This window comes from Sparus aurata, chromosome 7, assembly GCF_900880675.1.
Source record: "Sparus aurata chromosome 7, fSpaAur1.1, whole genome shotgun sequence".
In the NCBI taxonomy this organism is placed as follows: Eukaryota; Metazoa; Chordata; class Actinopteri; order Spariformes; family Sparidae; genus Sparus; species Sparus aurata.
The window spans coordinates 21,174,562-21,202,023 of NC_044193.1; the positions used below are offsets into that span (position 1 = coordinate 21,174,562).

The window sequence follows — 27,462 nt, forward strand, 5'->3', positions numbered from 1 at the left end:
TATCTGTCTCTTTCCTAAAATGTTTCCTGTTTCAAAATGGATGCCGAGCCAAAACTAAGCACTTTATTGATCTGGTGTGGTGCATTCTTGTTGTTGCAGGTTTTCTAACTTTTGAGCAAAAGAGAATACCACATCCATTTTTTATCAGTTTTCTCTGGTCATGTAGCACCAATTTAAGAAATAACTATGTTTCTCTACTGCATAACCAGCCCAGTGTTATGCAAGGGCCATCTTTCCAGGAGTTCTTTAATGTCATATATCTCAGGCTCTGTCAGGGGGTCTTTGTCAAGCCTGCAGAGATTTGTTGGAAATTATCACTTGAGCAGAGTCGCTCCGCACAAACTAAAGTAGGTATTATGTTGAAATAAAGGATGAAAATCTCAACTTGATTTTCATAACTGAACAGTGATCTACCAGGAATGTGCTCGTGACCGTATATTATTTGCCAGTGTGGTGCTTCAATTGTCGGTGTTGCATTTTGTTGTGGTTAAACCTGCACCGGCATCATCTTGCTGCTTGGCAACCCTGCGTTTATTTATCAGTCTGACAGCAGCAGAACTCAGCCTTTGATGTGTTTCTCTGAAACCAATACCTTCATCGATTTCACCTGTTTGTCTTTTTGTACCTCTCACAGCCCGTCCATCTGATCTCTTTTTCCTCTCTGTCCGTCTTGAAGGTGAGTAGCCACTCGGAGCCTTCGTCTCAGTCCCTGAGCCTCCAGCAGCCCGCCCAGCAGCCGCCACCGCCTCCCCTTCCTCCTCCTCAGCCCCAGTACGGATTGCCTGTCCCGGAGTCACGGGACAAGCAGCTGTGTTTCTCAGACTTCGAGGACCTCAGCGCCTCTTTCCGCAGTCTTTACAAGTGCGTCTTTGAGCAGTCCTTCTCACAGCAAGGTGGGTGTCGAGTCAACTGTCGCTTTGTACACGGATTAGCGTGTATCTGTTCACTTGTGTCTGTGAAACATCTTAATTGACACATGTGTTAGCGGCAAAAAAAACAAACATGTAAACCTCCGTGTCAGGCTTTGTGCACATAATTAACTGTCAAGCTTAAGCTCATAATGAAATGGAAATCATTTAACATTGCTTTCATAACAGTAAAAGCATTGCAGTATTAACCTCCACCACACACTTACTCCTACTCTATTGTATTTTAATAAACAAAACAATCTGTTGTTCCGCATATCTGCATTTTACGGCTCGCTCAGTCAAATGAGTAAAGGCAATTAAGAGGAAGAATTCAACAGAAGGAGAAAAAAAGAGCTCACAAACACATCTGCAGTCGAGCAGAGCAAAGGGTTCTGCAGCTTTGATAGCAGCTAATTAGATTGGTTCTAAAGTTTGTGTAGCATCTTGCTAATTGCTTCCTGAAGCTTTCAGGTCAACGGGCCTCCTCCCTCTTGGACCCCCCCCCCCCCCAATCCCACCACCCTCCTATCACCTTCCCTCTCCACCCCCTCTTCTCCACGTACACATTCACACGCATACATTCTGTAGCCGAGGAGATTGATGCGCTCTGTTGAGCTCCGCAACTGCTGCCTGCCTGGATTCACCCTCTGACAAGGTCCCCTTCAATTTGCGGTCAGGGGGTGCACACACGTAGAAGAGATAAGACAATGAGAATACTAGTTGGGTAAAGGAAAAAAAAAAAAGATTTGACACAGAGACCTAGAAAGAAAATGAAGAAGAAAATGGATTTAGCGGATCCTTGAAAGGGCCCATTAAGTGTGAGGCTTAGCAGGAAACAGTGTCAGCAGTCATTGTATTTCAGAGTCTGAGTCACAGTGAGTCACCCAGACAGCGGAGCTCATCGTCTCCCTTGGAAAAAACCGCAGCGAGTCCAAGACCACACAGTAAACTGTAACTGAGTCAGGTGGTAGAGCATTTATTTTTCTGAAAGTTCTTCATCGTAACGAATTACGGGTCAAACAGAACAGACAAAATGAGCCGTAGAGAGATAAATGAGGGTTTGCAATCATCAGTTGCAGCAACATGCAAAGTCGGGCATGAAAACTAATTTTAAAGTGCGACTTTAAACACTCAGTGGGTAATTTCTTCTGCGAGGGGTCTCAAAATATTGAAAACAATAGACAGAGTTTGATGATGGTGTGAAGTAGATTACGATCAGGGAAGTAGTTGTCTTCTTTGTGAACCAACCACCTTTGGAGAAGAAAATGTCAGGCAGAAATGTTTAGACAAGCTAATCTATCAAAGATTTATAACTGTCGTGCTTGCAGTCAACTTCAACAACCACCTCCTTCGCTTTCTCCTTCGTGGCCAACAAGTGCAAACGCAACAGACAAAACTCGAGCACATTTTTTCAGAAGAACATCGAGCATTGAACAGTGAGCTGCAGTTAAATGTGAAAACACAACAAGTGTTCAGCAATAAAAGTACTGAAACACTCTGCAAATAGAGTTATTGCAGTTGGTGGAGCTCGCTCTCCATGTTGGCCTGGAGTACTTCTGCTGTGATGACTGACTGTTGTTTTTGACTTTGAAATGTTTCTGCATTAGCCATTTTCCTACTTGCGGTGTCTATTTGATTGGCCACCATGCTCTGACATATTAGCTGATGTTTCTACATAAGCGGCAGGTGACCAAATGATATGCAGCATGAAAAAAATGTGAATTTTTCTGGATTGGAACATTTAGGATTTAGTGGAGTGTAAATACAATACTAAGATCCAGGAACGGTTACATATTATGTCTTCAACCATAATCTACTTTCTCTTTTGTCAAATTAAAATACATTTGACTGGCAAGGGGCATGTGCCATTCAATTCAGCTTTATCTGTCCCTGTAAGGCGTGACAGCTCTCAAACAATAAATGAGGACAGACAGCTCAATGAAGACAGTTAAAAATTGTGCAAAGTCTTCCATCAAATCCTAAATAAATAAATAAATAGATAAACAATATCCATAGAGCATTTTTCAGAAAGCCTTGATCAGGCATGTTGCAGTGGGAATAAACGAATTGGAATGAGAGATACTTTAACAAGCATCCAAAGCGTAACGACTCCCCAATGGCAGGAGTGAAAACTCACCCACGAGGATGTGTTGCAGATAGACTCGGTATGCTCATCGATTTACTTCTGATTTGTTGGTCACAAAAAGAACTCAAGTACCTCTGTTTCTCTCCACTGATCTTTGAAGAGATAACAACAATAACTATTCAGCTAGTATCTGTCTTTGAGCGATAAGCAACGACACATCAGATAAAGGAAAAGGTCAAAAGAGTCTCAACTTAAGAATAAATGTACTTACAAGAAGGAATTTAGTTTCTGAGGAAGGTCACCCCCAACCTTCATAGATTGTTGAACACTTAACAAAGCTCTTGTAAGAATCGTTTACATTTTTAAACTTACAGACCTTCTGCTTTCGGCACAGGAGAAGAGCAGAATTGCGGTCCAACATTGTACATGAAGGAAAAAGACAACAATGCGTCTCTGTCTGAAAATTTTACAAGGCGGCTGCCTATTTGACAGGTTCTGCAGCTGTCGGTATCCATGATGAAAAGTAAAGGAGATAAAACACTCGTGAGGTGAAATAGTACATTCAAAAAAACAACCCAGACACGAAATGTTTGCTGTCTGTGCGTCAGAAAACCTAAAATCCACAAGCCACATTGATAAGGGCGATGGTGTGTGTGTGTGTGTGTGTGTGTGTGTGTGTGTGTGTGTGTGTGTGTGTGTGTGTGTGTGTGTGTGGGTGTGTGTGTGTGTGTGTGTCAGAGAAAGAGATTTGCATAACTAGCGACAGAGGGGCCACTGGCCTGAAATCATTACATTGTTTAGGGCTACTTATTTTTTGAAACAGTCGGTAAGGTAATTTAACTAAAATTTAAACCAAACCTGAAACTCATATTTAGTGTACTGTTTGCCCCATCATTAGTTAGTTTTGTGTTTAATACAGTTATGACACAGACATAATTCTTTTCTGCCTGAGGTAAAAGCTTTAACACCGTGAGGCTGCGTTATTCCTACATCATTTATTTGCCCTCTTAGTTTCCCTGTGCTTCCTATGAGATCACGGACAGACCATCTTCAGTGTTTTCTTTATTCCGAGCTGTGTTCATTTAACTTTTTTTTGTCATTTGAGAAAGTTACAGCTTTTCACTCAAAATCAGACTAATAATAATAATAAAACCGTTCTCTGTCCAACTGTCTTTTCAGTGCTCAAAATATTAACTGGCAGGCTGGGTTGATGGCAACAGGCCTGAGGAATAAGCCGTCATGATTTTGGTGCACAGGGATTTACAAGCACAAGGAGCTGAAACATAAGAAATAAAATAAATCTGTCTCACCGCTCCTTAAAAACTGGTTTTCATTGTTTTATTTAGCCGATTAAATAATTAAAATGTAAACTTTTGAGAGTGAGTGTGTCCATACACTATAGACATGAGTAGGTGTAAATACAGAGGAAAAATTTCCCCTTGTTAGATCTTTTTACATTTTTATTCTTCTCTCATCCTCAGCCATGATAATTGTATTTCTCACTCCGTCAGGTTTGATGGGTATGTCCGGTGATTCCAGCCAGCAGGCCCGGACCGCCTGTTCCTACCAGCACTCTCCCGGTGCAGGAAACAGCGGACACCACCAACACAATCACGGCCAGGCGTCTCACCACCCCCACCACCCTCAGCAGCACCTCTCCCCTCACTCCACCCACAGCCAGCACCAGGCGCATGGTCAGCATGGCCAGCACCAACAGCACCCTGCTCATTCCCAGCAGCACCCGTCTCTCTCCCACCAGAGTCACACTGGACAGACCTGCCCCACAACAGGTGAGATTTACTGGCTTTAGTGACACCTACTGGCAGAACACAATATTAAACAATATACTGTGGCAGATCGCATTACAGAAGGTTGATGGAGACAGCATAATTTTTTTAATAACTGACCAAATTTACAAAAAAAACCTACAAAAAAAAAAAAAATTGGGTGCTTAATAGGACATGGAAACACCTTTTCTCTTCACGTTCTGACGTATCAATCATTTAACACGGCTGATCAGCTGTTTCCGCTCTAAATGAAGTAGAAAAAGAAGAAGCTGTGTCCGCTGTCGACATTTTCCCAGATGTTCCCAGAAGATTCTCATTCCCAGATTAATTTCTACATTCCCTCGTAAATTAAAAGCCACTGTTCTTGTTTCGCCTTTTCTTTACTAAGAACATGTTTTATCTCTTGGTTCGCAAACTTCAATTCTTCTTAGCCTACACCACCATCCTCTGACAAAACTACACTTTGCATTGCCAGATTTTTTGCTCTAACTAGTTGATACAAATGTTCCAAATTGGGTTTTTTTAGTTCTCACTTGGACCATCTACTTTTTCTACTAAAAAAAGCTCATCAGAGTTATTTGAAAGATGCCATAATCACATAAACATTCTTCAATTTTTCAAATATTGTGATATTTACATTTATGAATCACCTTTGAGGAGATTTCAGAGTAAAGAGGAGATATATATCATCTATTGCAGAAAGCCTCAAGATATTGCAATATTATTCAAAGGCTTTATCCCTTTGCCCTACACCAGAGCAATGACAGAATATTCCATAGTTGCTGAACTGATCCAGAATCTGAATTTGATTCAAACTGCTAAATCTCCCCAACCGTCCTGAACGGAAAATTTGAAGTGCTCCAACTATCAGTCAGCTCACATTATTTATGAGAAAAAATAAATGAAAAATGTGCAGTGCTTTTACTTTGGAAGCCTTGATACACACTTTAACAATTTCCCTGCTCTGCTGCTTTCCTTTAACTAATTCTTGTGAAGGGAGCCCCCACAGTGAACAGTATAGCTTCTGGTTCCATATGTTTTGATGCCAAACAGCACTATAGAACGATTCTGCCTCTCCTCGCTCCCAAAGTCACATTGGTGTAAATGCAATTCACCCCAAAACACCAGAAGAGGCTTGTGTCTGCACAGACTCATTGCATTTATATTATACTGTCTTCCTCTGTAAGGTCCCAGAGCATTTGATGTTATGAGGCTGGGCTCATACAGACGGCATCTCCAAAGCTTCATCAAGGATTTTCCTGCTCATATTCCCAGTCATTGTTTTTTTTTTTTTCCTCCTTTGTGTCTCTGCAACACAGCTCTCAGGCCAAAAGAGGGACTATTCAGACATTATTTATCTGGGTTAGTATTCCCCTCAACCAAGCTGAGGATGAATGAAAGCAATCCCTCTGTCTTTGATCCACAGCCTCAGAATGTATTGTTGTTTAGTTTGTGGTGGTGAAGGCGGTGGAAAGCATCTCCTTCTCTTTTTCTATTTTTTTTCTAGAAGCAGAGCTGTGGCTCGAGATTTTTCTTGTGTGAAGTCACACCACCTTGTGGTTAGCTGCAGAGACAAATTCCGCTTATTAGTCTGTATCAGTTCACCTGGTTTTAGGTTATTCAACAGCATCACACTGATCAGACTCATCATGTTACCTTGGTATTCATTTTGTTGTTAGGTAAGAGAAGAAAAATCATCAACTGCTTTGTGTTTGGATCAATAGTTTAAGTCAGTTATTAAGAAAAAAAGGTCAAATGTGTGAATTTGCTGCTTTTCTCTTTTTTGAATAATTGTTAATAGAACAGCTTTTGGTTTTTGTATCATTAGTTCGAAAAAATTCAACAAATATTTGAAGATGTCACCTTGAGATTATGATGGCCATTATGATCAACATCCAACGATTCAGAGACCATGAGACTGAACGATGAATCAAAGAATAATCTACATTTTAACTGACTGTGCAAATAGCTACTAGTTCACTCTATGCTTTTGTTTTAAATGTGTGTGTGTGTGTGTGCGTGCATGCGTGTGTGCGAATGTGTGCGCTCCCTCCCAGGCATGTCATCAGACTGGTACCCCAACCTGGACTGGCTGAAGGAGAGCTGCCGCATTGCCACCAGCTACAACTGGGCTGACGTAGACCTCTCCCCATTTCAAGGTAACACACACACACACACACACACTGTACTCATACAGACACTGTACTCACACACACAACGAAGAGTCCCGGTGCCGTCACAGTGAACCGCCTCTCAAATGAACATTGATAAAGCTGTCTACTGCCGCCCGTTTCAGCACAGCCCGAATTGATAAAATGCTTGTGATGCCGATCAGTTACTTTGATTAAACCATTATGATTCCTCTCCGCGCTTTCACACACACTCGCCCTGGAGGCACAATATTATAATATCCAGTGTTGTAATAGTGCTGGCCTAATAAAAGTCATTATCCTGCATCTGAGAGGTTTCACTCTCTGTTTCTCCCTACACACACACACACACACACGCAAACACACACACACACTCACACGCACACACAAACTGTCTCCCTCCCTCCCTCCCTCCCTCCCTCCCAATTGTATGATGTGAATAATCCAATTAGGCCCCGGCTCAGTAACAGCCTCTTATCACGGTCAGCGCACAAAGCCGGCAAACATCCACACACGCAATGGACGACGGCGGCTGGTCTTATAACACACACAGGCACCGCCGCCTCTCTCCTCCTGCAGCGCTTGACCTCCCTCACACCACCGTAATGCCATTCTCCGTCGACTCTGGCTCGCCTCCAAAGCGTCTCTGTTGCTGCCAGACACAGGCCTCGTGGGTTAGGTTTTGGGGAATATCACAGAGCATTTTGTTGAATAGGAGCTGAGGTGTGTCTTTGTTTGAAGTAATGAATAAGAAAAGGAGGTGTGATAGGTTCAGGGTCTCGTTTCAGCGCATCTCAAATCTGAACGGGTGGAACAATAGAGACAGTTAAAGCCAGGAGAGACTGAAGAATTGTTAGATGTATCTGTAAATACAAGATAAGATTCAATGCAAAAGTGTGTCTGTCAAATACAAGTCGGTACGAACATTACTACTTACAACAGTGGTCATGTTCGCCTTTTAATCAATCACAGTTTCATCCTCACACACACAAGGATGTAGCGATTTATTGATATCTCTACACTCAGTGTTTCTGTTCTCACTCTCACAAACCTTATGGTTTGGGATAAGACAACACAATGGTGGCAGTACTCCCCACAATGCAACATAGCCACTGAGTGACATCATGGGAGGCAATTTATCATATTACATGCAGCTTCCTCTGGAGACTCAAAATACTTTTTTCACGTATGTAGGAGTATTCCCCAAGACCTGTAAACACACTTAAATGTGGAGAACTGGTGGAGTTACCCCTTAAGTGTAAAAATAAGTGACATATTTGAATGAAAGCCTCCTCTGTCCTTCTGTTAGGTCTGAAGGAAAGCATGCGACAGGCTGAGCTCAACAACTGGTCGCTGGACGCCGCCCAGATGGCCGACCTGTGTTCCTCCATTAACCAGTTCTTCACCGCCACGGGGGTCATCCCCCCTCAGGGCACTGCCCACTCCCAACCTCAGGTCCAACACCCGACACCACCATCGGCGCCGCAGCACCCCGCTCAGCCTCACGGGGCTATGCACCCAAAGGCCAGCCAGCACAATCAGCACGGGCAACACAGCCAACACATCAGCACGGGTCAGCAAACAGAGCTCTGTTTCACATATTTTATTCTTAAAGTAGCAATACTTTAATATAAAAATACAAAATGAAAAGTCCTGTACCAAAGGTTAAAATAGTGACCTTGAAGACGAGCAGAACATATGTTAGATTTTTTCATAAAGCACTAATTCATGAGTTTATCTCACTTGTTACTCTCGCTGTAAAATAAAAAAATGTTATGTATTAAAAATATACAACAAAATATAGTGGAAGAAAAGTAAAACATCTACAATTCAAATACTTGCTCAGCGAAGTTTCTGCAAATGCCTTGTGTTGAATTCAACACTGTGCCATTGTTTGCCCAATATAGATATACAAGGGAATTATGGATGTTGTCAGCTTCATGGCAAGTTGATATATGAAAATGAGAGTAGGCAATCCACAGAGAGACAGCGCATTCTATAGGATTTTTCTCAAGCTTAGCATAAGAAAGCAGTAAAACTGTGTGCTGAGAGCTCGCGCTCTGCATGTGTGAAAGTCGGGATACTAATCTGACAGTTAGTCATTGCCCTTTTGTTTGTTCTCCCACAGGGAACATGTACATGGACTCGAGACAGAGCATCTCCTCTCTGATGGGCCCACCAGGATACCCCCACATGCCTCCCATGAGCAACACGGCCCCCGCCATAACAGGTGACTCCTCCGTCGCCCACTTAACAGGTCAGGAGGAGCAGGTAGAAATGTATTTGTGTGTGTGTGTGTGTGTGTGTGTGTGTGTGTGTGTGTGTGTGTGTATGTGTATGCAGGTTTCTATCCCTGCAGGTTTGTGTGTGTCAGAATCAGAACATTCCCTCTTTTGCTAGCAGACAGTTTCTGTATTTAATGCTTATAGGGCTACAACTGCCAATTATTTTCATTGTTGATTTAATTATGATAATTTGGTGAGTTTAGTGAAACATGTCCATCCTCAAATGTCTGATTTTGTCCACATACCAAAGACATTCAGTTCACTGTTGTGGAGTAAAGGAACCCCAAAATATTCACATTTGAGAAGCTGGAATTTTCAATTGATCTATTAATCCAGGTAATATTAATATACCAATTTTAACAAAGAGCAGAAGGGAAAGAACCATACATTCACTGTGAATATCAGTAAGTTGAGTGAGGTTTATTTATGAATAAATAAATTGCGATCACTGAAATAACAGAGTATGAATAGATGTTCAAGGGTGTCACAGACTGGCTCAGAGAATGAGGTACAATAAAAAGGGCTCTCCTGCAATTTAGTATTGTACTTCAATAAAAATAGGGGACTTTGGAATGGTCAAAAATGATGCTGCTAAAACAGAGAGTGACTGACTTTTAGATGTTAGTATGATTCAAACTCCCAAAACACAGGATATCACCTTTCCCATGACTTTCAGTGGAGTACATTTAAAGGGGCACTATGAAGTTTTGGAGAAGAAATTTAAACTCAGGATATTAATATTTACAATATTAATGAGATAATGTATTTATTTTTTCCATAGCTGAGAAAACAAGCTGTTTCTAAGGGGAAAATAAGGTGTTAAGCTAGAAAGGTGGCAGAGTCGGCACATATAAACAGTTGTGTCCTGTCACTTTGTTTATTCAGTTTATTCAGTCATGAAAACGTAGACAGTTTGTGTATGTAGTGTGTTTAGGCATCAAAAATAGGTCAGTGAAGATCGTTCTTTTAAAATGTCTTTCTCAGACCTATATAGTGCACCTTTAAAATGTTTTTTTTTTGTTTGCATGAATTCAAATAAAAAAATAATTGATTGAATTAGATGTCCAGGTTTTGTCTGCCATCATCAAGTTTACTATAATCTGCTGCTGCTAGAGGACAATGTTTACCATTTTTCACCATTTTCACCCTTGTAAATTGTCCTGTTGTAACAAGGATGGTTCAGAAGATTAAGATAATCAAACAACTCAACAACTTAGTATCAGATATTATCATATAGTTGAATCAACAGAATTTTTCAACGTTTCATTAAGCTACAGGATTGGATTGCATTGGATTTGAATATAGTACAAACAGTACGTGACACCCCTTATATTTAGTTTCTAGGTAAAATTACAACACATGTTATTAAAAACATTAAGACACCATACAAAGTTAAATGTAGCGCTGCAGTAGAATTACCAGTTGTTTCAGCCAGTGTCGGTAAGAATTTAAGACACACTAGATTTTCAGATTTTCCACTAATGCTTATTTGATTTGTTTAATGTTTATTCATACCAGGACAACCAGTATATGCCACACACCACAGCTTTAGCCTAAGGTAATTTAGAATACCTGTTCCCAGATGGGCCTCTAAAATACATGAAACACAACAGATGCATAAGAGATGGTGCAAAACACAATCTCAACAATGAACACTTAAATAAAGTGTGAGTGTGTGTGTGTGTGTGTGTGTGTGTGTGTGTGTGTGTGTGTGTGTGTGTGTAACAGTATCTCAAAGTATTAAAGCTTCTGCTCTTCTTCCATGTTCAGGCCATCTGAGCCAGCTGAGCCATCAGCAGCAGCAACAACATCGGCTGCCTCTAGGACACTTCCAGGTGAGACGCATGCTCACTGCGGACGACATCCAGGACGACTTCGACTGGGACTCCATCGTCTAAACTGAGCCGGCGTTGGAACAGGCGGGTGAAGAGAGAGAGAAAGACTGAAAATGACAGAGAGACATATAACACCAGGTGAGGTATGGAACTGGCCAAACCACTCCTTTCACCTGTGTGATAAAAAATACAGAAGACAATCCAACTAAAAAAACAAAAACGGAAAGTCATTTTTCTGATCTTGCTGACCTTTTTTTTCTGATACAAGTGGATGGTGAGTCAAAAGACAATCATTAAAAAACAAGACTTACACGGGATTGGACCAAGCCAACGCATCGTCCAAAGCAAAAAGGACGTCTGAAGCTCTCTGAAGTGTCTCATGTTTTGTCCCCCTCGCAGTGCCAACAGGGTTACAAGTCGCCAAAGTGTTGTCAAAATTGTCTGTGAATTGTTAAAATCTTTTGTTTCCTGCTAATGTGCATTCTGCAAAGTCTCAGCACCCGTGGCTGTAATGAATAGAAAAGCTTGTTTTCACTAAACTCATTGCAAAGAGAATCAGCATCTTTTGCATGCATTCAGCAGGTCTCACTATCTCATCCTCTTTTATAATTCTTTGTTCACTCTAGTACTGGGCATCACTGCAGTACAACTACGGTTAGAAGAAGGATTTTTGAAGGAGAAAATAATGATGGCTGTTAGCTGTTCAACTTGAATCAGTAACGGTTGAGTGGAGCACCACCTGCTGGTTACGACAGGCACCATATAGCTTCCATTGCCTACATTCTATGCATCACAATGGCTGCATCCAAGTGACTTCACTGGTCTTGCAAACTTGCAGACTTTCCGGGGGCATTCCCAGAAAGTCTGTGAGTGCTGAGGGGCCGTCTCCACACATACACAGGTAGTGTTTAAACTCAGCTTGGTCCATGTGTTTTGACCTTTCGTACACATGCAAATCGCGTTGCAGCTCATAAAAAAACAAACACTTAGAGAAAATCTTCCCAGAGTTAAGATATTCAGAAATATCTTAGCGGGCAGAAATTTGGGGAAAAAATTACACGGACACCCATATTCGTCTCCTAATTGGGCATTTTGAGCATTTGTGCCTCATGACTAGATGGAGGTCACTTCTTTTTTAATACCCCGTTTTCAAAACTACCCGTGTGTGTTTGGACTAGGCCTTAATTACCCACAATACAATTTGAAAATGGATGTGACATAGTTTTTCCAGTTGCTAACTTAAAAAACTTTATTACAATGTTAAATAAAAATGAATAATAAATAATAAGTAGGACAGAAATAATATTCAACCATGTCATAATGCAGAAACATGACGTAAAGGCTATAGAGGTCATCAAAATGCATTTCATTATTGTTGTGCTTTGGCCTCGCAAACTTCACGCAATGACAGTGAACGCATGACTCTATGCACGACCTTGTGTGAGTCCAGAGGGTGGACATTTGGATTCAGCCAATCTGTTCTGTCTTGATCTTTGTTCTTCTTTATTTTCGTCATTTAAAAAGTCATTATTTGTGTGTGTGGAATAGTGCATAGTGCCATGTTCTCAGGGTGTTACATTCACATACCACGTCAGACCGCCACAAAGCCATTCATATGTCCATTTGTGAGGTTGCTGCGTGTCATACAGTGCTCAGTGTTCACCTCCTGTTGGCGAAACAGCGAGCCTCCTGGTTACTGTGCTCCAAATCTTCATCTGTCAAGTTTATAAGCTAACTGAATAAAATACTGTGGCATAAGCTTCTCAGTAGCTCCCACTACAGCCACTAATTACAATAAAATTGAGACGCTGGCTAGACTTCAACTCAACAAAAACACATAGTTTCCTGAGGTATGATTCAGTTTTTCAAGGTTTTATGGTTTTGGGAAGGTGCTTATCGACTATGACGATACAGCGAAGGCCGGACGTTATTTTAAGATGCCTCATTCGAGCGATGATGAGCAGTTTTTTGCACAGCACCAAACTTGATAGTGATAGCAAGTGAGAGAAATAAAAGAAAACAGTGAACCTTTAACTTCTTTGTTTTATAAAGACAATAAAAAATAATAAATCAGCAGCAAAGGAACAAAGACTAAAACAAAAGGTTTCAAATGTTCAACTTCTTTTTTTTTTACTGTGATGTTTAATTTCGTCTGTGTGTACAAGTGTGTGTAGTCTCTGATTTCCTTTTAGCATACAGCTCCTTACAGCTCAAAAAATACTCATAAGAAACAAGTAACTTGTTGGTATTAAAGTGAAATATGGGGCCTTAAACTGCTCTTTGGTTTGGAAGATCTCAGTGGTTGTTCAAATGGTCAATACAAGGTCTCATATTAAAAAAAAAAAAAAGAAGAAAAATACTCTTTATTATTGCCATTAAATGCTGTATTACAGTGACCAGCATATATAACTTGTATGTTTTGTGTGTTGTCGTCCTTGTAAATACAAGTATGTAACTCCTACGTTTGCCCTTGAAAAACACGGACTGATGAGAAGAAAACAGAAAAATGGAGAGAAAGTATTTTGTTATTCGTCCTTCAGGAGACACAGTATGTACATACCTTCAGTATATTGTAAATAAGTGATGGAAAAAAAAAAATGGCTTCGGCGTTTTGTGTGTCATGAATAATCTGTGTATGGCGGTTCAACGGTTCAAATCTGTTTCAGTGTTTATTAAATTGTCATTGACCATTTTTACTGAGCTAACCTCGCTTCTGCTGTCGTTATTTCATCAGCTGTGGGAATCCCTTAGAAACAACTTAAAGGCAAAGCAGGACAAAATCTGTGCTTTAGATGGCTATTTATTGACTATTGAGATGAAATTATTGATGAGGAAATAATAGAAACACAGAAATATGTAATTATTTCATAACTGACAAGCTGCTCTCAGAGGAAAATAAGGTCCCCAGAACACTGTTTCAAGCTAGAGAGATGGCAGGGTCCACCACATATAAACAACAACACCGACAACACAAAAAAACTATGAAATTGTGTCACTAAAACAAAGAGTTTGTTCATTTAGTTTGTTTAAAAAAGATCTTTCTCTTCTGATTAAAATGTATACCACAAAGCTACTCAGTGCACCTTTAAACAAGACTAAAACAACAGAATTCTTAACTTTGTAATTATTGAAAAACGTTTTCCTCCCTCGGCTTCATGCTGTTTTGGACCCTCGCAGGGTGTTGTCCAACAGGTGTCAGCCTAGTGCCAAGCAACAGTTTGTTTGCCCTCCATCGCATGTATACTCGGCAGACCACCCATGCTCGCCTGTGTGAAAGTCACACAATGTTCTAACTGTATTTACGACTCCTTTTCATGGGGAAAACCTGTTTTAAAAAGAGCAACTCTTTCTCTTTGGCTGCCGTGTGTCAGCAGTGGATGCGCGCTGCGACTTTCTTTTTCCCTGCGGGATTGATTATTCAGAGGATCGATACAGATGCATTGCGGATGCTTGTGTCACTCACTGTTTGCTCAAGATGGTGAGAGGTAGCTTGTAGTGTAGCTGTGTCCTATAACAGATACTTTCTTGGCTCCTGGCTGTGTGATTAAGGATTTTGAGAGACGGCTCGCAGCTCTGTTTACATCTCGCTCCATTCATTCAGAGAGCATTTAAAAAGTTGATTGCCTTTGCTTTCTACTTGCATAAACTGGCCTGTCCCGCTGTATTTCGAGGAGTCTGTCCCATCTTGATTAATAAGTTAACGGTCTGTTTCCAAGTGTGTGTGTTGCTGATATTGCAGGGTTTGCAAACAGAAGTGTTGGCTGCGCTCCAAGAGCAGAGCACGTCCTCCACGGGGCCGGACCACGAGGGCTGAAACCACCTTACTGCCCCAATCCAGACACCCTCCTCCCAACCCAACCTGCCCCCTTTGCTCCTCAACCCGCCCAGCCCACCGCCACCAGTACCAGCAGCACCCCTCCTCCACTCCCAGATCAGTCACTCACACACTCTCTTTTCTCTCTCCTGCTGTGTGCCAGTCCCTCTCTCTCTCTCTCTCTCTCTCTCTCTCTCTCTCCCTCCACTTCCTCAAAGTGGCCAGAGCTCCTCTCTCCTCTCTTGTCCTCTTTACATCCCTCCACCACTCTTTGTCTCCCTCCTCCAGCTGTGAGAGCAAGGCCGCCTGTCTTCTCTTCAAGTTTTAAAGGGGAACCTCTGGCCCAAACTTCTCCTGAAGACTTCATTTTCCTTCTTGACCTCTTTTTTTATTTCGGTCCTTAACCCTTACCCTCCGGAGAGGCCGGTCGGTGTGTGTCTGGCGTGTGCGCAGCAGCGTGTGCGAGGGCTCTGGTGTCGTGCTCTTTGCCCCTAAAGGGAGTCCCCGAAGGTTGTGACTGAAGTGAAGGAGAGACGTTTTCACCACCATGAATGTTCAGCTGCTGCTCCTGTTGGCCCTGGCTGGCCCTTTCTGCGCCCTCACCCATGCAAGTAAGTGAAGCCTCTGCGATCACCGTCCCTGCTGTTAGCACACTGTGTCCCCTCACTCCCTCCGCCTCCCATGTGCCCACACCACTCTTTGTCTGCTTTTAATCCCTGTTTGATTGAACTATAAATCTATGGAGGCTGCCTCCAGAAGGTAGAATAAACTCAATTTTAATGTGTGCCTCTTTCGACTAATAAATTAAATTATTATTATTTTTCATATATATTTTTTTTTTGACATTTTCACTCTTAAATCATTACTGAAAGCTGCCTCTGACAACTGCCATATGTTCCACTGTAACTGAGAATCCCCCTGATGGGAGAGCAAAACTCTGGTTGAAGGTGTTAATTTAACAAAGAGGGGCAACTCAAATGGTCAGTCTGTGTTGATTTTAAGGAATCAGCCTCCCTCTGTCTCTCTATCTCATTTTTTTTCCCGCTGCGCGCCAGACAGGAGGAAAAGTTTGATTTGCACACGCGAGGGAGAAATGTGATGTAATAGCAGGAGCTCTGCTGCCTCGTGTCTGTTAATTCTTGGCACTGGCAAAGAGAAGAAAGGAATATCCTTTGGATGGTTCCCAAAAACAGTGCTCATACACAGGGAGGGATGGAGGGAAAGGAGGCGGAGGGGGGGGGGGGGGGGGGGGCGGCGGCTGTAAACTGTAACATACACCATGCACATTTAACTGAAAGCTTATCCTCTGTCTCCTCTCACTTTACTCCTGATCTTCTCATTTTCTCTCATGTTGCAACTTCTTTCTTCCTTTTCCTCTGATATTTTTTCCTGCATCCATTGCCTCTCTCCCTGTACGTATGGTTTCCCTCTCTTCTCTCCTTCCTGCTTCCTTCCTTTTCCTTGACCAGCAGCCGTGTTTGCCCAGAGGAAGCAGGCAGGCATGGTGGGCGTGTGGTTGAGGCCTGAGGGAACTGTAGGGTAGGGCAGGGCTGGTTTGCGTGTGAGTATTAATAGAGAGAGGCTCTATATTTAAGAGGGTCATATGGATGAGAGAGAGGAGCAAGGGACGGGAAGAGAGAGAACACCCGGTACGTGATGAGCTTTAAGAGGCGCCCCACCCTCTTTTCCCCGCATGTTGTTAGACCGTGCGGCGCGCCGCCCCTTGGCATTTACCCATCTTTGGTGGGGTATCAAGCTTTACCACTTGAACCCCCCCCCCCTTCACTTAACAGTCCTCCGCCTTTCCCCAACTCCCCTTCCCCTGCTGCAGCTTGATGGGTCTGGTCCCCGGGGGACAGGCTTGGTGTAGACACGGGGGGGAGCGGAGAGGGGCTGGGACTATTCTTAAACAACAACCTCTACCAGTCCGAGACGACATACCTGCACCATTTCCATGGAGGTTTACTCTAAAAAAGAAAGTGTGAATGATCTGAACTCAGTGGTCTCAGTTTTGCAAAGCAGAGGTGAAACAAAGAAAATTGCTTCACAAATGGGGTCTTTTAACTCCCTCACGCCTGCTCACTTAACTAGCAAACCCCATGTATCCTGTAAAACCCTCCACCTCCTCCCTCACGCCGCTGCCCCCACCTCGTCTGGTCTCCTCCTTAATGAGTTTTGTCTGCCTCTCTGGGCCTATAACATCGCTGTCACATCTGGCTGCTGAAGGGAGAGGTCAGTGCCCTTTGTCCGTGCCCACTTCTAGACTCGAATGTTGCGCTCACGCTCAAAATATGAGGCGCAAGCCGGTAAGGAGCGTGACAAAAGGGGCGCTTCTCACATCAACTGTGTATCATTTTGAGAAGAAGAAGAGAAAAAATGCTCAGTCATACTTTTAAAAATTTCCACAAGGAGAAAGAAACATCTGTTTATGGAAAGGAGTGTGAGGACATTTTTGGCCAGCACCGAGCCCTGACGACTCGAGACTGTAGCAGGGCTTCAGGGTACGGCCCAGAACTCCCTGTGGAGTTTTTTTTTTTGCGTGTGTGTGTGTGTACGTATGTGTGTCTCCTCTGTGAGCACTGACACAAATGTCTCATATCTCTAGCACCTACGTGTTTTTCAGGGTGAGCCATGGTGCAAGAGACAGTCAGAAAAAAAAAAGTAGAGCTGCTGACTAAGGAACACTTACACAACTGGGCGGGTGTTTTATGATGTGGGAGTTGGATTTGAAGGTTAAGAGAGATGATTAGAGATACATTAAGAGGCCCGTTTTATGAAAAAGTAGGTCAGGAGCGGTGCTATTATCTGGAGTTCAAGAGTGATGGCATACTGTGGTTGCATTTCATGTCATCCCAGCCCTGATTCACTACATTTTTAGGAATGTAATCAGACCTGTTAGGCCTACGATTAAAGGCCCACTTGAGCTCAGTCTGGACCAGTTACTGCCCCTGGCATCCAGATGTTGCCTGTCCTCCTATCTACGTTGGACCGCAAGGGGAAAAAATTAGCCCCTGTGCGAGTGTGGACGCTCATTGTGTTGCGTTGTGATAAGATGGGCTGAGAAAATTCCACTCTTGTCTCCTGCATAAAATCCCCCCACATGCACTGCATGGCACGCCCCAGTATCTCCACAGCTGACTCCTACCGGCCGAGTGGGGGAGGCCGCGCCGTGCGGCATCTCATCGTCGCGAAGGGGAGATGGGCAGGGCGCCTATCTCTCTCTGCGTTTCCCTCCTCCGGTGCTGCGAAAACATTCCTGGTCTCCAAAGGTGGACGCTCTCACACTCCCTCACACCGTCTGCACACGGACCCTCTCCCTCCCACACGGGACTGTGAATTAGTAGCTTGCTCACACACACACAGACGGGGGGCCTCAGTGACAGCTGATTGTGATCGTAATGGATGGAAGCTGCTACTCCCTCCTTCCTGTCTCGCACTGTATATTGTTGTGTCCCTCCCTCAGTCTTTCACTCTCTCTGAAGGTTTTATTTGTGCCAGGCTGGACTGAAGCCCCACATGGGTGCCTCCACCTCTTTCTCCCGGCTTTTTTGCTGTGTTCCCTTTGCCACTTTTTAACTCTTTCTTCCTGCCTGCCTCTGTCCCTTCCTGTGCATCTACATCCCATCATTCAACCTTGTGCGAGGGAAATTTCAAATCCAGTGTCACAGTTAGAATTATGATGCTGTATTAGTATTTGAATTACTATTCTTTGACAGACAGTCACTACTCATTCTCCCTCATTAAAAATTTGAGTTGAAGTGCTCAACAGGGGATGCCTCCTACTTAACTGTAAGTGTTTTATGAACTGGAGGCCTCAGTCTTCCACATCACGCTCGTGTTTGCTGAATACTGGACCGAGCTTGGCTTCCGAGCTATTTGTGACGTCACACAGGCCCGCCTCTTAAAATAAATCTTAAATGAGCACAGAGAACCCTCACACTTTCAGGACTGAATGTGAAAACCGCGTTCTAGTGTCAGAGTCTGTGCCTACATCACTCAACAAAGTGAAGCTCAAACATTCATCTGTAGGAACACAAAGAAAAACACAGTTTTGACTGAGTGGGGCTTTAAGAGGAGTGGGAAAGTTTTCAGTGGCTGAGGCAGCCATAGGTTTACACACACACACACACACACACACACACACACACACACACACACACACACACACACACAAACACATACACATAAACACTTGCCGTATGAACCCATTGCCACTTGCTGACGCTTGTTAATTACCAGGATGATTTCAGGCTGTTTCAAGTGAGGGAGCGTGTGTGGTCACAGTGATGTAATCGCGGGTAAAATGACCTGGCTGCTCCCCTGAAAAATTGTGGAATAATAAGGACAGCGCCACAGTTACGTAAACGTTTCTCAGTCTAGGATTGAAAGAATGAAAAAGAAAAAGTGAGACCGCTTCCAAGTATGCGGTGTTTTTACTTGCTGAGCGGTGCGGAGCTGAGCTGAGGGTTTTTGAATTTGTCGTCATCATGGTAAGCGCGAGTGTGTGCACTGTGCTCAAACCCCGCTGTGATGGTAGATATCCTCACCAGCGTCAGGGGGTCCTGTTCTGGATCCGACCCATGCGCTTCCACTCCCCTGAGGATTAATTAATTCACAGACATGCTAACCGCTGCACACAGACTCACTCCTTTTGGCTGCGAGCAAACCAGAGACCAATGTTCACAGTGGGGCTGCTCCCTCAGAGCTCCCCTCCACCCCTCCTGCCCTCCCTTTCGCTTTCTCCCCAGGGATTCAGCCTTTCTCAAAGGTTTCAGCGGCAACAAACCTCTCCTTAGGGAGTGGCAGGGTCATGGAGAGAAGGGACGGACGAGGAGTAGATTAAAAGGAATGGAGAGAGGAGAGGATGTAGACCGCAACAGTCTCACCGTGTTACTCACCGATGCAGCTGTAGTTAGGATTGTGAGCACAGTGGGGAGGAAATACTACTCTGAGCTAATTGTGGGAACCGTACACATAATGAACCAATTGTTAGAGGGGGCTGAGGGGGCGATTACACATAGCGTACGGCCATACTCTGTGAAGCGCAGACCGTTTTATCATCGCTTACAGACGTTCCAAACAAACAGTCTGAGTTGCCTTTTGAAAATCCCCCCTCTTCTGTACCCTGTGGGAACAAATGTTTTGTTATATTTACCCCCGCCTGTTCCTAATGAACCCGCTAGCCAACACAGGACTCGGAATAACTGCACCGGTTGTTGGACAAGTCCAGTCACTCTTCAGCGTTATTTTTACCCTTGTGAAGTATTCTCTATTATTTCAAGTATTTGGAACAATCGGAGGGAAAACGGAGAGGGAAGAGAGCATGATGTCAGCCGCTAAGTTTAGAGATGCTTGTTTCTGCTCCCTGGAGTCGGAGCGTTTTGAGGGAGAAGCAGAAGAAGTGATTTCGGGCCAACATCTTGTCAGTGGAAAGTTAAGAGACCGTAATTTGAGTGCCACACTGAAAATCTACCTCCTTAATTTTCGAAGCAGCGCTGTCCAGGCTGGGCTTTTCAGTTGTGGCTGGGAGGATGATGGGAGGATGGAGCTTGGGTTATTGGAGGGAAATTATTAGGTTGAAGTCAGGCCGCTTCTCAGTCCAGACTTTGATGAGAGACAGGAGGGTGAAAACATGTCTTTATACAGTCGCTAAGTACAAAACGAGAGCCTCCATTATAGTCTTCTGAGCTCTTACAAAATGTGATTTTCAGCATCCAAATAAGACATTGCAGGATGCTTATACATCTTTCTAATCATGAAGAAAAAGAAACAAAAGTTAAAGATGCTTTTGAGATACAATCCATGTCGGACATTCCCTCATCAGGCCTCCCTGAGAAGATTTAGTTTGCGGGTGCACGATCAGGCATCGTCCTCGGCAGCCCCACCCTTCAAAGGCTGCACATGTTAAGTGTCTGAGGGTTAACAAGCCATCCCGTGCTCTCCTCGCACGTCAGCTGGGAGTGAGGCAGAGGATGTGGCATACCAATACGCTAACGCAGACAGGATGGAGAAGGGGAGGGGTAGGGATACATTTAATGAAGTCATGGGGCGTGGTGGCCACCCATTTACGGTAGCCATGTTACAAGTATGAGAAAGAGGAAAGGTCGTGTCATCACACCATTATGTCAGGGAGGGATCTAATTATTTACCATATTCACTTTGACCTTTATTGTATCCATACTTAACATTTTGTCCTGCAGCCGAACTTAATATAAACGACCAAGAGGCAGAACAATGTAAAAGCACACTGTACTGGGTCAATATGAAAAAAATGATATAGGACTGGACAACCAATCAATGCTCTTATTTATTGTCTCTATATCTAATCATATCGTCGTAAAGATTACGTATTGAGATCTAATCAAGTTCACAATTCACAATTGTCTAAATAAATGAAGGTTAAATTTGAGGGTGTCTATCTGTATGTTTTTTGCGTTGTGCTGGCTGTGAAAACAAATCTACCTCAACAAAATTACTTTATTTTATATATTTTGGTCGTATATGTTTCTTCTTACATTGTTGGCATTCTGTGGAGAGCAAAGGAAGAATTTCATTGGACGGAGAAACATGCTTCTTTGCTGTGCATATGACATTAAACACTTTGAATCTCGAATCTCAAGAACAATCACACCTAAAGGTCACAAGTGTAGAAAACTACATTTCATAAAGAGGAAAATACAAAATAAATTAAGCATTCATTTGGCTGTTTGCACATGGTATCTTTTCTTTTGTAAAAAAAACACACACAAAAACAAATCTAATGCTTCAAAGTCAAGATAGTATTGCTTCCATCACTGCGGAAGTGCCCTCGGGGTTGCCTTTCCAGTGGAAAAAACATGATAAAGTGCCCTCTCTTCACTATGAATGTCACTATATGACTGTCTGTGTGCTGATGCCTCCCTGCGTACATGTGGTGCCCTCCCCTCAAACATCCTGAGCCCACCGCTGTCTTCTATAATGTCAAAAGCTTTGTTTGGGAAATCACACACATTACATTGAGAGTATTACAACCCTTACAGCCTTATATTATGTATTTTGGACATTTTTTGAGCTTTTGAGCTCTTTAGATATATAACTTGAAACATATGACAAAACAATATACATGTATACAGTGACAACAAAACAATCCACAGCCACAGCAACAGATTGTTACACCTGGATTTGAACCCATCTGTGACGTCTTATTTCTCTCTCCAGGCCCCACAGCTCTCCCTGAAGATCTTGAAATTGTCACTCAAGGAGACATAACTGGTGTTACAGGGGGTCCAATATTGGACTTATCTCTCGTCACTGGTCCTCCTGCTGCAACCGATGCAGCAGAAGTAGCCCAAGATCAAGTGGTAACAGATGCTGCAGTAGAAGCGGAACCAGAAGCTGTAACAGCAGCTCCAGCAGAAGCTGCAACAGAAACTCCAGCAGAAGCTCCAACAGTGGCGGCGCCTGCTGTAGTCCTTACTGAGGAGCCTGTCGTAGACACAGAAGCGCCTGTTGCCTCTACGGCTGCAGCACCAGTACAGCTTATCACCGAGGCTCCTGCTGTGGAGACCGCTGCCCCTGCTGAGGAAGCGGAGAAGGAGGACCCCCATGTGGTGCCGACGTCACCCGCCAAAGTAGAGGAAGAGGTGCTCTACATTGAGGTTGAAGGTGAGGATGGTTCGAACACAAGTGTTATTATTGGCTGACATGAGGGGGATTAAAAGTCACGCGCAGGCCTTAAATCTCTCCAAATGTGACGCTTCTCCCTCTTTTGCCTTACATGTTATTTTCCCTGTCAGAGATGTTATTGATCTCCTTCATAGATAGATGGCATGGGATCCACTTGTCTACATGCAACATGAAGAGTAGTAACCTCAAAATCTAAACTCTCGACTTTCTGTCCTGCAGACGGCCTGACATCTGGCCAGGTAGCCGGCATCGTGATCGGCGCACTGTTGGCAATTGTCATTCTCATCGCCGTGGTGATTGCTGCCGTGAGGAGGATGGGCAAATATTCGTAAGTACCTCAACTCCCGCGGCTGAATCCAAGTGAATACAGCCAGCTAAATAAATGTTGCGCGGTGAGTCATCACTTGTGGCTCTCCTCTAAATATGGAGTGAAACGGCATGAGCTTTTGAGTCATCACGGACACATCCTGTGATGAAATAACACAGTCAGTGATGTAATGGGTCCAAGGGAGAGAGATTTGCTCTGTGTGATAAGATGACCTCGCATGCCCAGCACAAACTGTGGTAGCATTTTGACCATAATTGGTCTCTGCTGTTAAACACGTTGGAGAGGCGACCGATCTTCATGAGAGTCAAAGAGGTCCCATTCAAGTGACAGTGTTCCCACGAAGCGCAGCCTCCCCCTCTGAGAATACCGTCTCGAGCTGCATGTCTCGCTAACGATGAATGTTTCTTGTGTCACAGGTCCGCCAAGAACAAAAGACCGACGAAAAAAGAGAGCGTTCTGGTTTCTGTACATGTCTATTTGATACTCTCAGCTAATTGTTATAACCCTTCGCCCATCATGATCCTAATTTGTGTAAAATGTGTAACAGATGTCCCCCCCTCCCCCCCAAGAAAAACACTCACATGAGTTTGATGCTTGTTGCTGCCTTCTCTTCTGACGCACAGCCCCGTGGCCTGAGGGGGAAAAATTGGGCATTCATAGTGACAAGTGGCTCTATTTGGCCTTGAAATTGGCTTGTTTATTGACTCAGTGTCTGTCTATGTGGCCAGTGGTCATCAAGCAGGCTGGTTTTCATATCAACAGAGGGTTTGTGTTTGTCAGAAGTGGAGCAGCAACACAAAGTCGTCAATTTCAGTTTTTTTTTTTCTAATCACCAGTCTTTCCATTTTGGTTTATGTGCCTATTTACAGTTTATTTCTCAGTATATCATCTTAAAGGTCCCATATTATGCTCATTTTCAGGATCCTACTTTAACCTTGAGGAAGTTTACATGCTTTAAGGTGCAAAAACATGTGATTTTTCTTACGACTTAACTGTGGATTAAGTATTTTCATACTTTCACGGTTTTTATAGGGCAACTGCAAACTGCTTTATGAGAAAAAAAAAGAAGACCTGAAAATCTCACCTCCTACAAAATGGGACCTTTAAGATCTTTGCTGACTTAAGTGACGCTCTGAAAGGGGCAACAGTAGTCCCGAAACTAATCTTGTCAACTCCCAAACAACATTCCTTCAGAAGAAAATGTTTCGATTATTTAAGGTTGTGCTAAAAACACGTCTTTTATATAATCCTTATGTTGTTTCTTTTCTGTATATTTCACCTATATTTTTAATCTTTTAAATTTAATCTAAAAGCTTTTTTCACCACCCATTTTGTTGGTGTCCATGTGAGAAACTGAATTATATACAATGAAATGACACAACTACAAACTGACTAGTTTTTTTTTTTTCGTTTCTTTCTTCTTCTTTTTTTTTATCCCACAGCCCCTGAGGAAAAAGCAGGCCAAGCAGCAGGAGCGTGCAAAGTTCTGGAAATTCTGAACTACTGAGCCGTGACGCCATTTCCGACCATTAAACCGAGCACGACACCAGAACTAAACTAATCTAACCAGGACTCTGGACTGTTGCCAAAAAAACGAGAGGGGGAAGGGAGGCTTGTGTGTGTTTATGTATGTACTGTATGTATGTGAGACAAGAGGGGCTACATGAGCAAACATCCTCACCCCCCCCCCCCCCCCCAAGCTACCTCCCTGACCTCCCCCACACACCCCAACACACCCCCCCACCCCCCGGAGCCGCTGATATAAAAGGCTCCGTCTTCCCCTACACCCTCGGAGAGAACAAAACAAGGTGACAGCAGGATGTCGCCGAGAATTTTCAGGCCTTTTCAAATGCATTGTTTAAAAAAAAAAAAAAAAAGGAAAAAGAGGGAGAAAGAACAGTAGGGGATTATCTGACACCTGGGTGTAAAATCTCTCCTTTAAAGAGTGGTTTAGATTTGCATGGATGTTTGAGAGGAAAAATACTGACAAACCTTAAGGAAATTAAGCACACAAAGGACGGTGGGAGCAGGAGAGTCTGCTACAAATTCCACAGGATGTATATACAATGCAAGGGGACTACATAGTATACAGCTAATGACTTTCTCATATGTCGCATAGGCTAGCATTTGATAATATGGAATACACAGTACATGCAGGCTATTGTTGTGGCTAACAGACCTTTTAAAAGCACCCCTGAGCACCAGCAAAAAACTCACTTTTCTCACGCAGCCAGAAATCCCACATGACATTTCGGCCAACTGTATGAAGCACCGTGTGCAGAAGTTGTTTTCGACATGACACCCATGAGCTCTGAGGGGGGCTCGCGTGAGGCTAACGGGAACGGAAAAAAAAAAAAAAAAGAAAAGGAAAAAAGGGCACCCTCATTCGCAAGAGTAACGTGACATTCTGCCCACTTTAACACTGACATATAAAAACCTAATACATATCTGTGAAATTTAGCAGAAGGGTTTGTGCCACTGACTCTGGTATTCTCTAGGTAGTTAGGAGGATTTTAACTTTTGAAGTGCATTATTAATGTGAATTGACTGTACTTTTTAACTGCCACCCATTCCAAAAAAGAAAACAGCTTTGATGACTTCTGGCTCGTTCCTTGTAAAGGCTCACACGTGACCAGCGGTTATTAGACATAGTGATAGCATTGTGTCGACAATGAATCCATAGTACTTCTGTTAATAGTTACCAGAACAAGCCATCCAGTCTTTAATTTGTGCTAACCCCAGATTGCGTGCACAGGACGACATTTTATAGTTGCACTTGGTTTTAGTGCACAGAGTTAGGCGGCAATGCCCCCCCCCCCTTTTTTGTTTGTTTTTTGCAACTGTAAGTGTGCTAAATGGGTGTACAAATAATGAAGTCTCAGCTTAGCTCCGCTTGCTTTACAAACTCATTTAATACGTGCACTGAATGAGTGATGTAACGTTTAATGAATAGGCTTTAGACACTGCAAATGTTTGCAACGACATGTGTTTGTTTCCTCCCTTCTGCTTTGCCACATATTATCAGTCTTCTAGGTCTTTAATTTGTGCCATCTGATTTGTTTGAACCATTTTAATTTAATTGCAGTGTTTCTTGTTCATATTGTTTCAATAAAAAACTGAAAAACACTCCGCAGAGTATGTCTCTCTCTCTCTTTTTCTCCTCTCTTTTCGCCTTTCTGTGTGTGGGAACATCCCTCAATACCTTTTTATAATAGCTGTTTATTCTCAGCAGACATTTCCTATTAATTAGACCACGTCGTTAACGTGGCAACGCCTAAGAGTCTACACATTCCTGGGCAGCACTGTATTAAGTCTTGAGTAAGGCCGAAATGCCCGAGACAGTTAAAATCTCATGACACTTATTTTCTATGTCCAAGTGTGATCAGCTCCTCATTAGCAAGCTTCCATGCGGGCAGCATCCAGCCCGCTCTGACTGGCTCATTCAAGCAATGCTTCAAATTTGAAAAAAACAAAAAAAACAACCCCTTTCCAGCAGGGAGACAAACAGCACCAAATATGGAGGAACATATGGCCTCGGACCGTTGAGTCGGTTGAGCCCTCTGACAGTTAGGTGTGTTTTTTATGTCATGTTGTGGACTTTTTCATACGGTGCTGTTAAGCTGAGGCAAGGCTCCAACAGTAGGCTGCGAGCTGCACAGAGATGCTCTGTGTCTGGCTTCCTCTCCTCCGTGTGGTTTTAGGCACGGGCCCAACGCCCACCTCCCCAGCCTCTGCCCCACCGGCGAGCTTCATAACTCTCTTTAGCTCACTCTCGCGCCTCAGACTGCTGGGAACAATGGAGTCTTTTGAGAGGGGCAGATGGAGACGCTATGGGCCGTGGCTGTGAAGCTGCTCGCCAGCAGCTCCCTCTCTCTCCCTTACAGCAAAAGGGGAATTCTGTACATCGCTGCAGGGTGGAGTCACTTCCTGGGTGGGCACGGCATCGATCATGTGCATTTACACACACACACACGCACACTTAGGAATACTCTGAAAGTGACCAAACCGTCTTACTCTGTGCCTCAGTCGAACACGTGTTAAACCTATCACAGCCGTCGCGCTCCAACAAAATGTCCCAGCAGAAGCAGCTATTAGGAAATACTTTAAAAGTGTGTGATTCACTGAGTGTCTCAGTCACATTCGTGACACACACAGGTCTTGTCTCATATTTAATTATCAGACCCGAAAACCGCCTGCTAATGAGGTGTGCTGGCATAAATATGAGCAGAGTGTGTGGAAGCTCTGCACATTCACATGTGTTTGTGTGTGTCTGGGCTGTACATGCTATGAGCTGTATAAACATACACGATGTACTGTGTGACCCCCCGCCCCCTACACACACACACACACACACACACACACACACACACACACACACACTCTTTTCCCTCATCTGTAGCTGACTAAAAAACGGGGAAGGAAGAAGCTCCAGCAGACAGACACGGGAGGAAATATCTTTCCCTCTAAATAAAACCAGACTGGTATATTTTGATTAACACAAGAATGTGTGTTTACATGTATTTTTCTCTGTGCAGCGGAACCAGAAATAGCAGGTTACTTATAGCTGACTGTGAGCTGTGCCTGTTATGTACCGCACAGGAGAA

General features: G+C 43.4%; 2 protein-coding genes across 9 annotated transcripts in view; both read left to right on the forward strand.

Annotated features, from left to right (window-relative positions):
- The window catches only part of LOC115584866 (forkhead box protein J3-like), a 75,157-nt gene extending 61,401 nt beyond the window's left edge, over positions 1–13,756 (forward strand). For 5 of the 6 annotated variants that reach the window (XM_030422724.1, XM_030422725.1, XM_030422729.1 and 2 more), the window contains exons 8-13: positions 677–893; positions 4,506–4,784; positions 6,839–6,940; positions 8,241–8,504; positions 9,060–9,188; positions 10,987–13,756. In XM_030422724.1, the coding sequence (XP_030278584.1) occupies positions 677–893; positions 4,506–4,784; positions 6,839–6,940; positions 8,241–8,504; positions 9,060–9,188; positions 10,987–11,114 (1,119 nt within the window). In that variant the 3' untranslated portion in view covers positions 11,115–13,756. The remainder of the gene's footprint in view (positions 1–676; positions 894–4,505; positions 4,785–6,838; positions 6,941–8,240; positions 8,505–9,059; positions 9,189–10,986) is intronic. The other variant, XM_030422730.1, reaches the window with a different exon arrangement.
- Positions 13,757–15,017: 1,261 nt separating this feature from the next.
- On the forward strand, positions 15,018–25,984 carry pdpn (podoplanin). 3 transcript variants are annotated; one of them, XM_030422731.1, is made up of 5 exons: positions 15,018–15,476; positions 22,063–22,509; positions 22,750–22,858; positions 23,275–23,323; positions 24,301–25,984. In XM_030422731.1, exons 1-5 carry the CDS (start codon positions 15,413–15,415, stop codon positions 24,355–24,357), a joined length of 726 nt encoding a protein of 241 aa, XP_030278591.1. In that variant the 5' UTR covers positions 15,018–15,412; the 3' UTR covers positions 24,358–25,984. The 3 variants fall into 3 exon arrangements, with proteins under 3 accessions (XP_030278591.1, XP_030278592.1, XP_030278593.1); XM_030422732.1 differs by having other exon boundaries at positions 23,275–23,317; XM_030422733.1 differs by lacking the exon at positions 23,275–23,323 and having other exon boundaries at positions 15,025–15,476.
- The last annotated feature ends 1,478 nt before the right edge of the window (positions 25,985–27,462 follow it).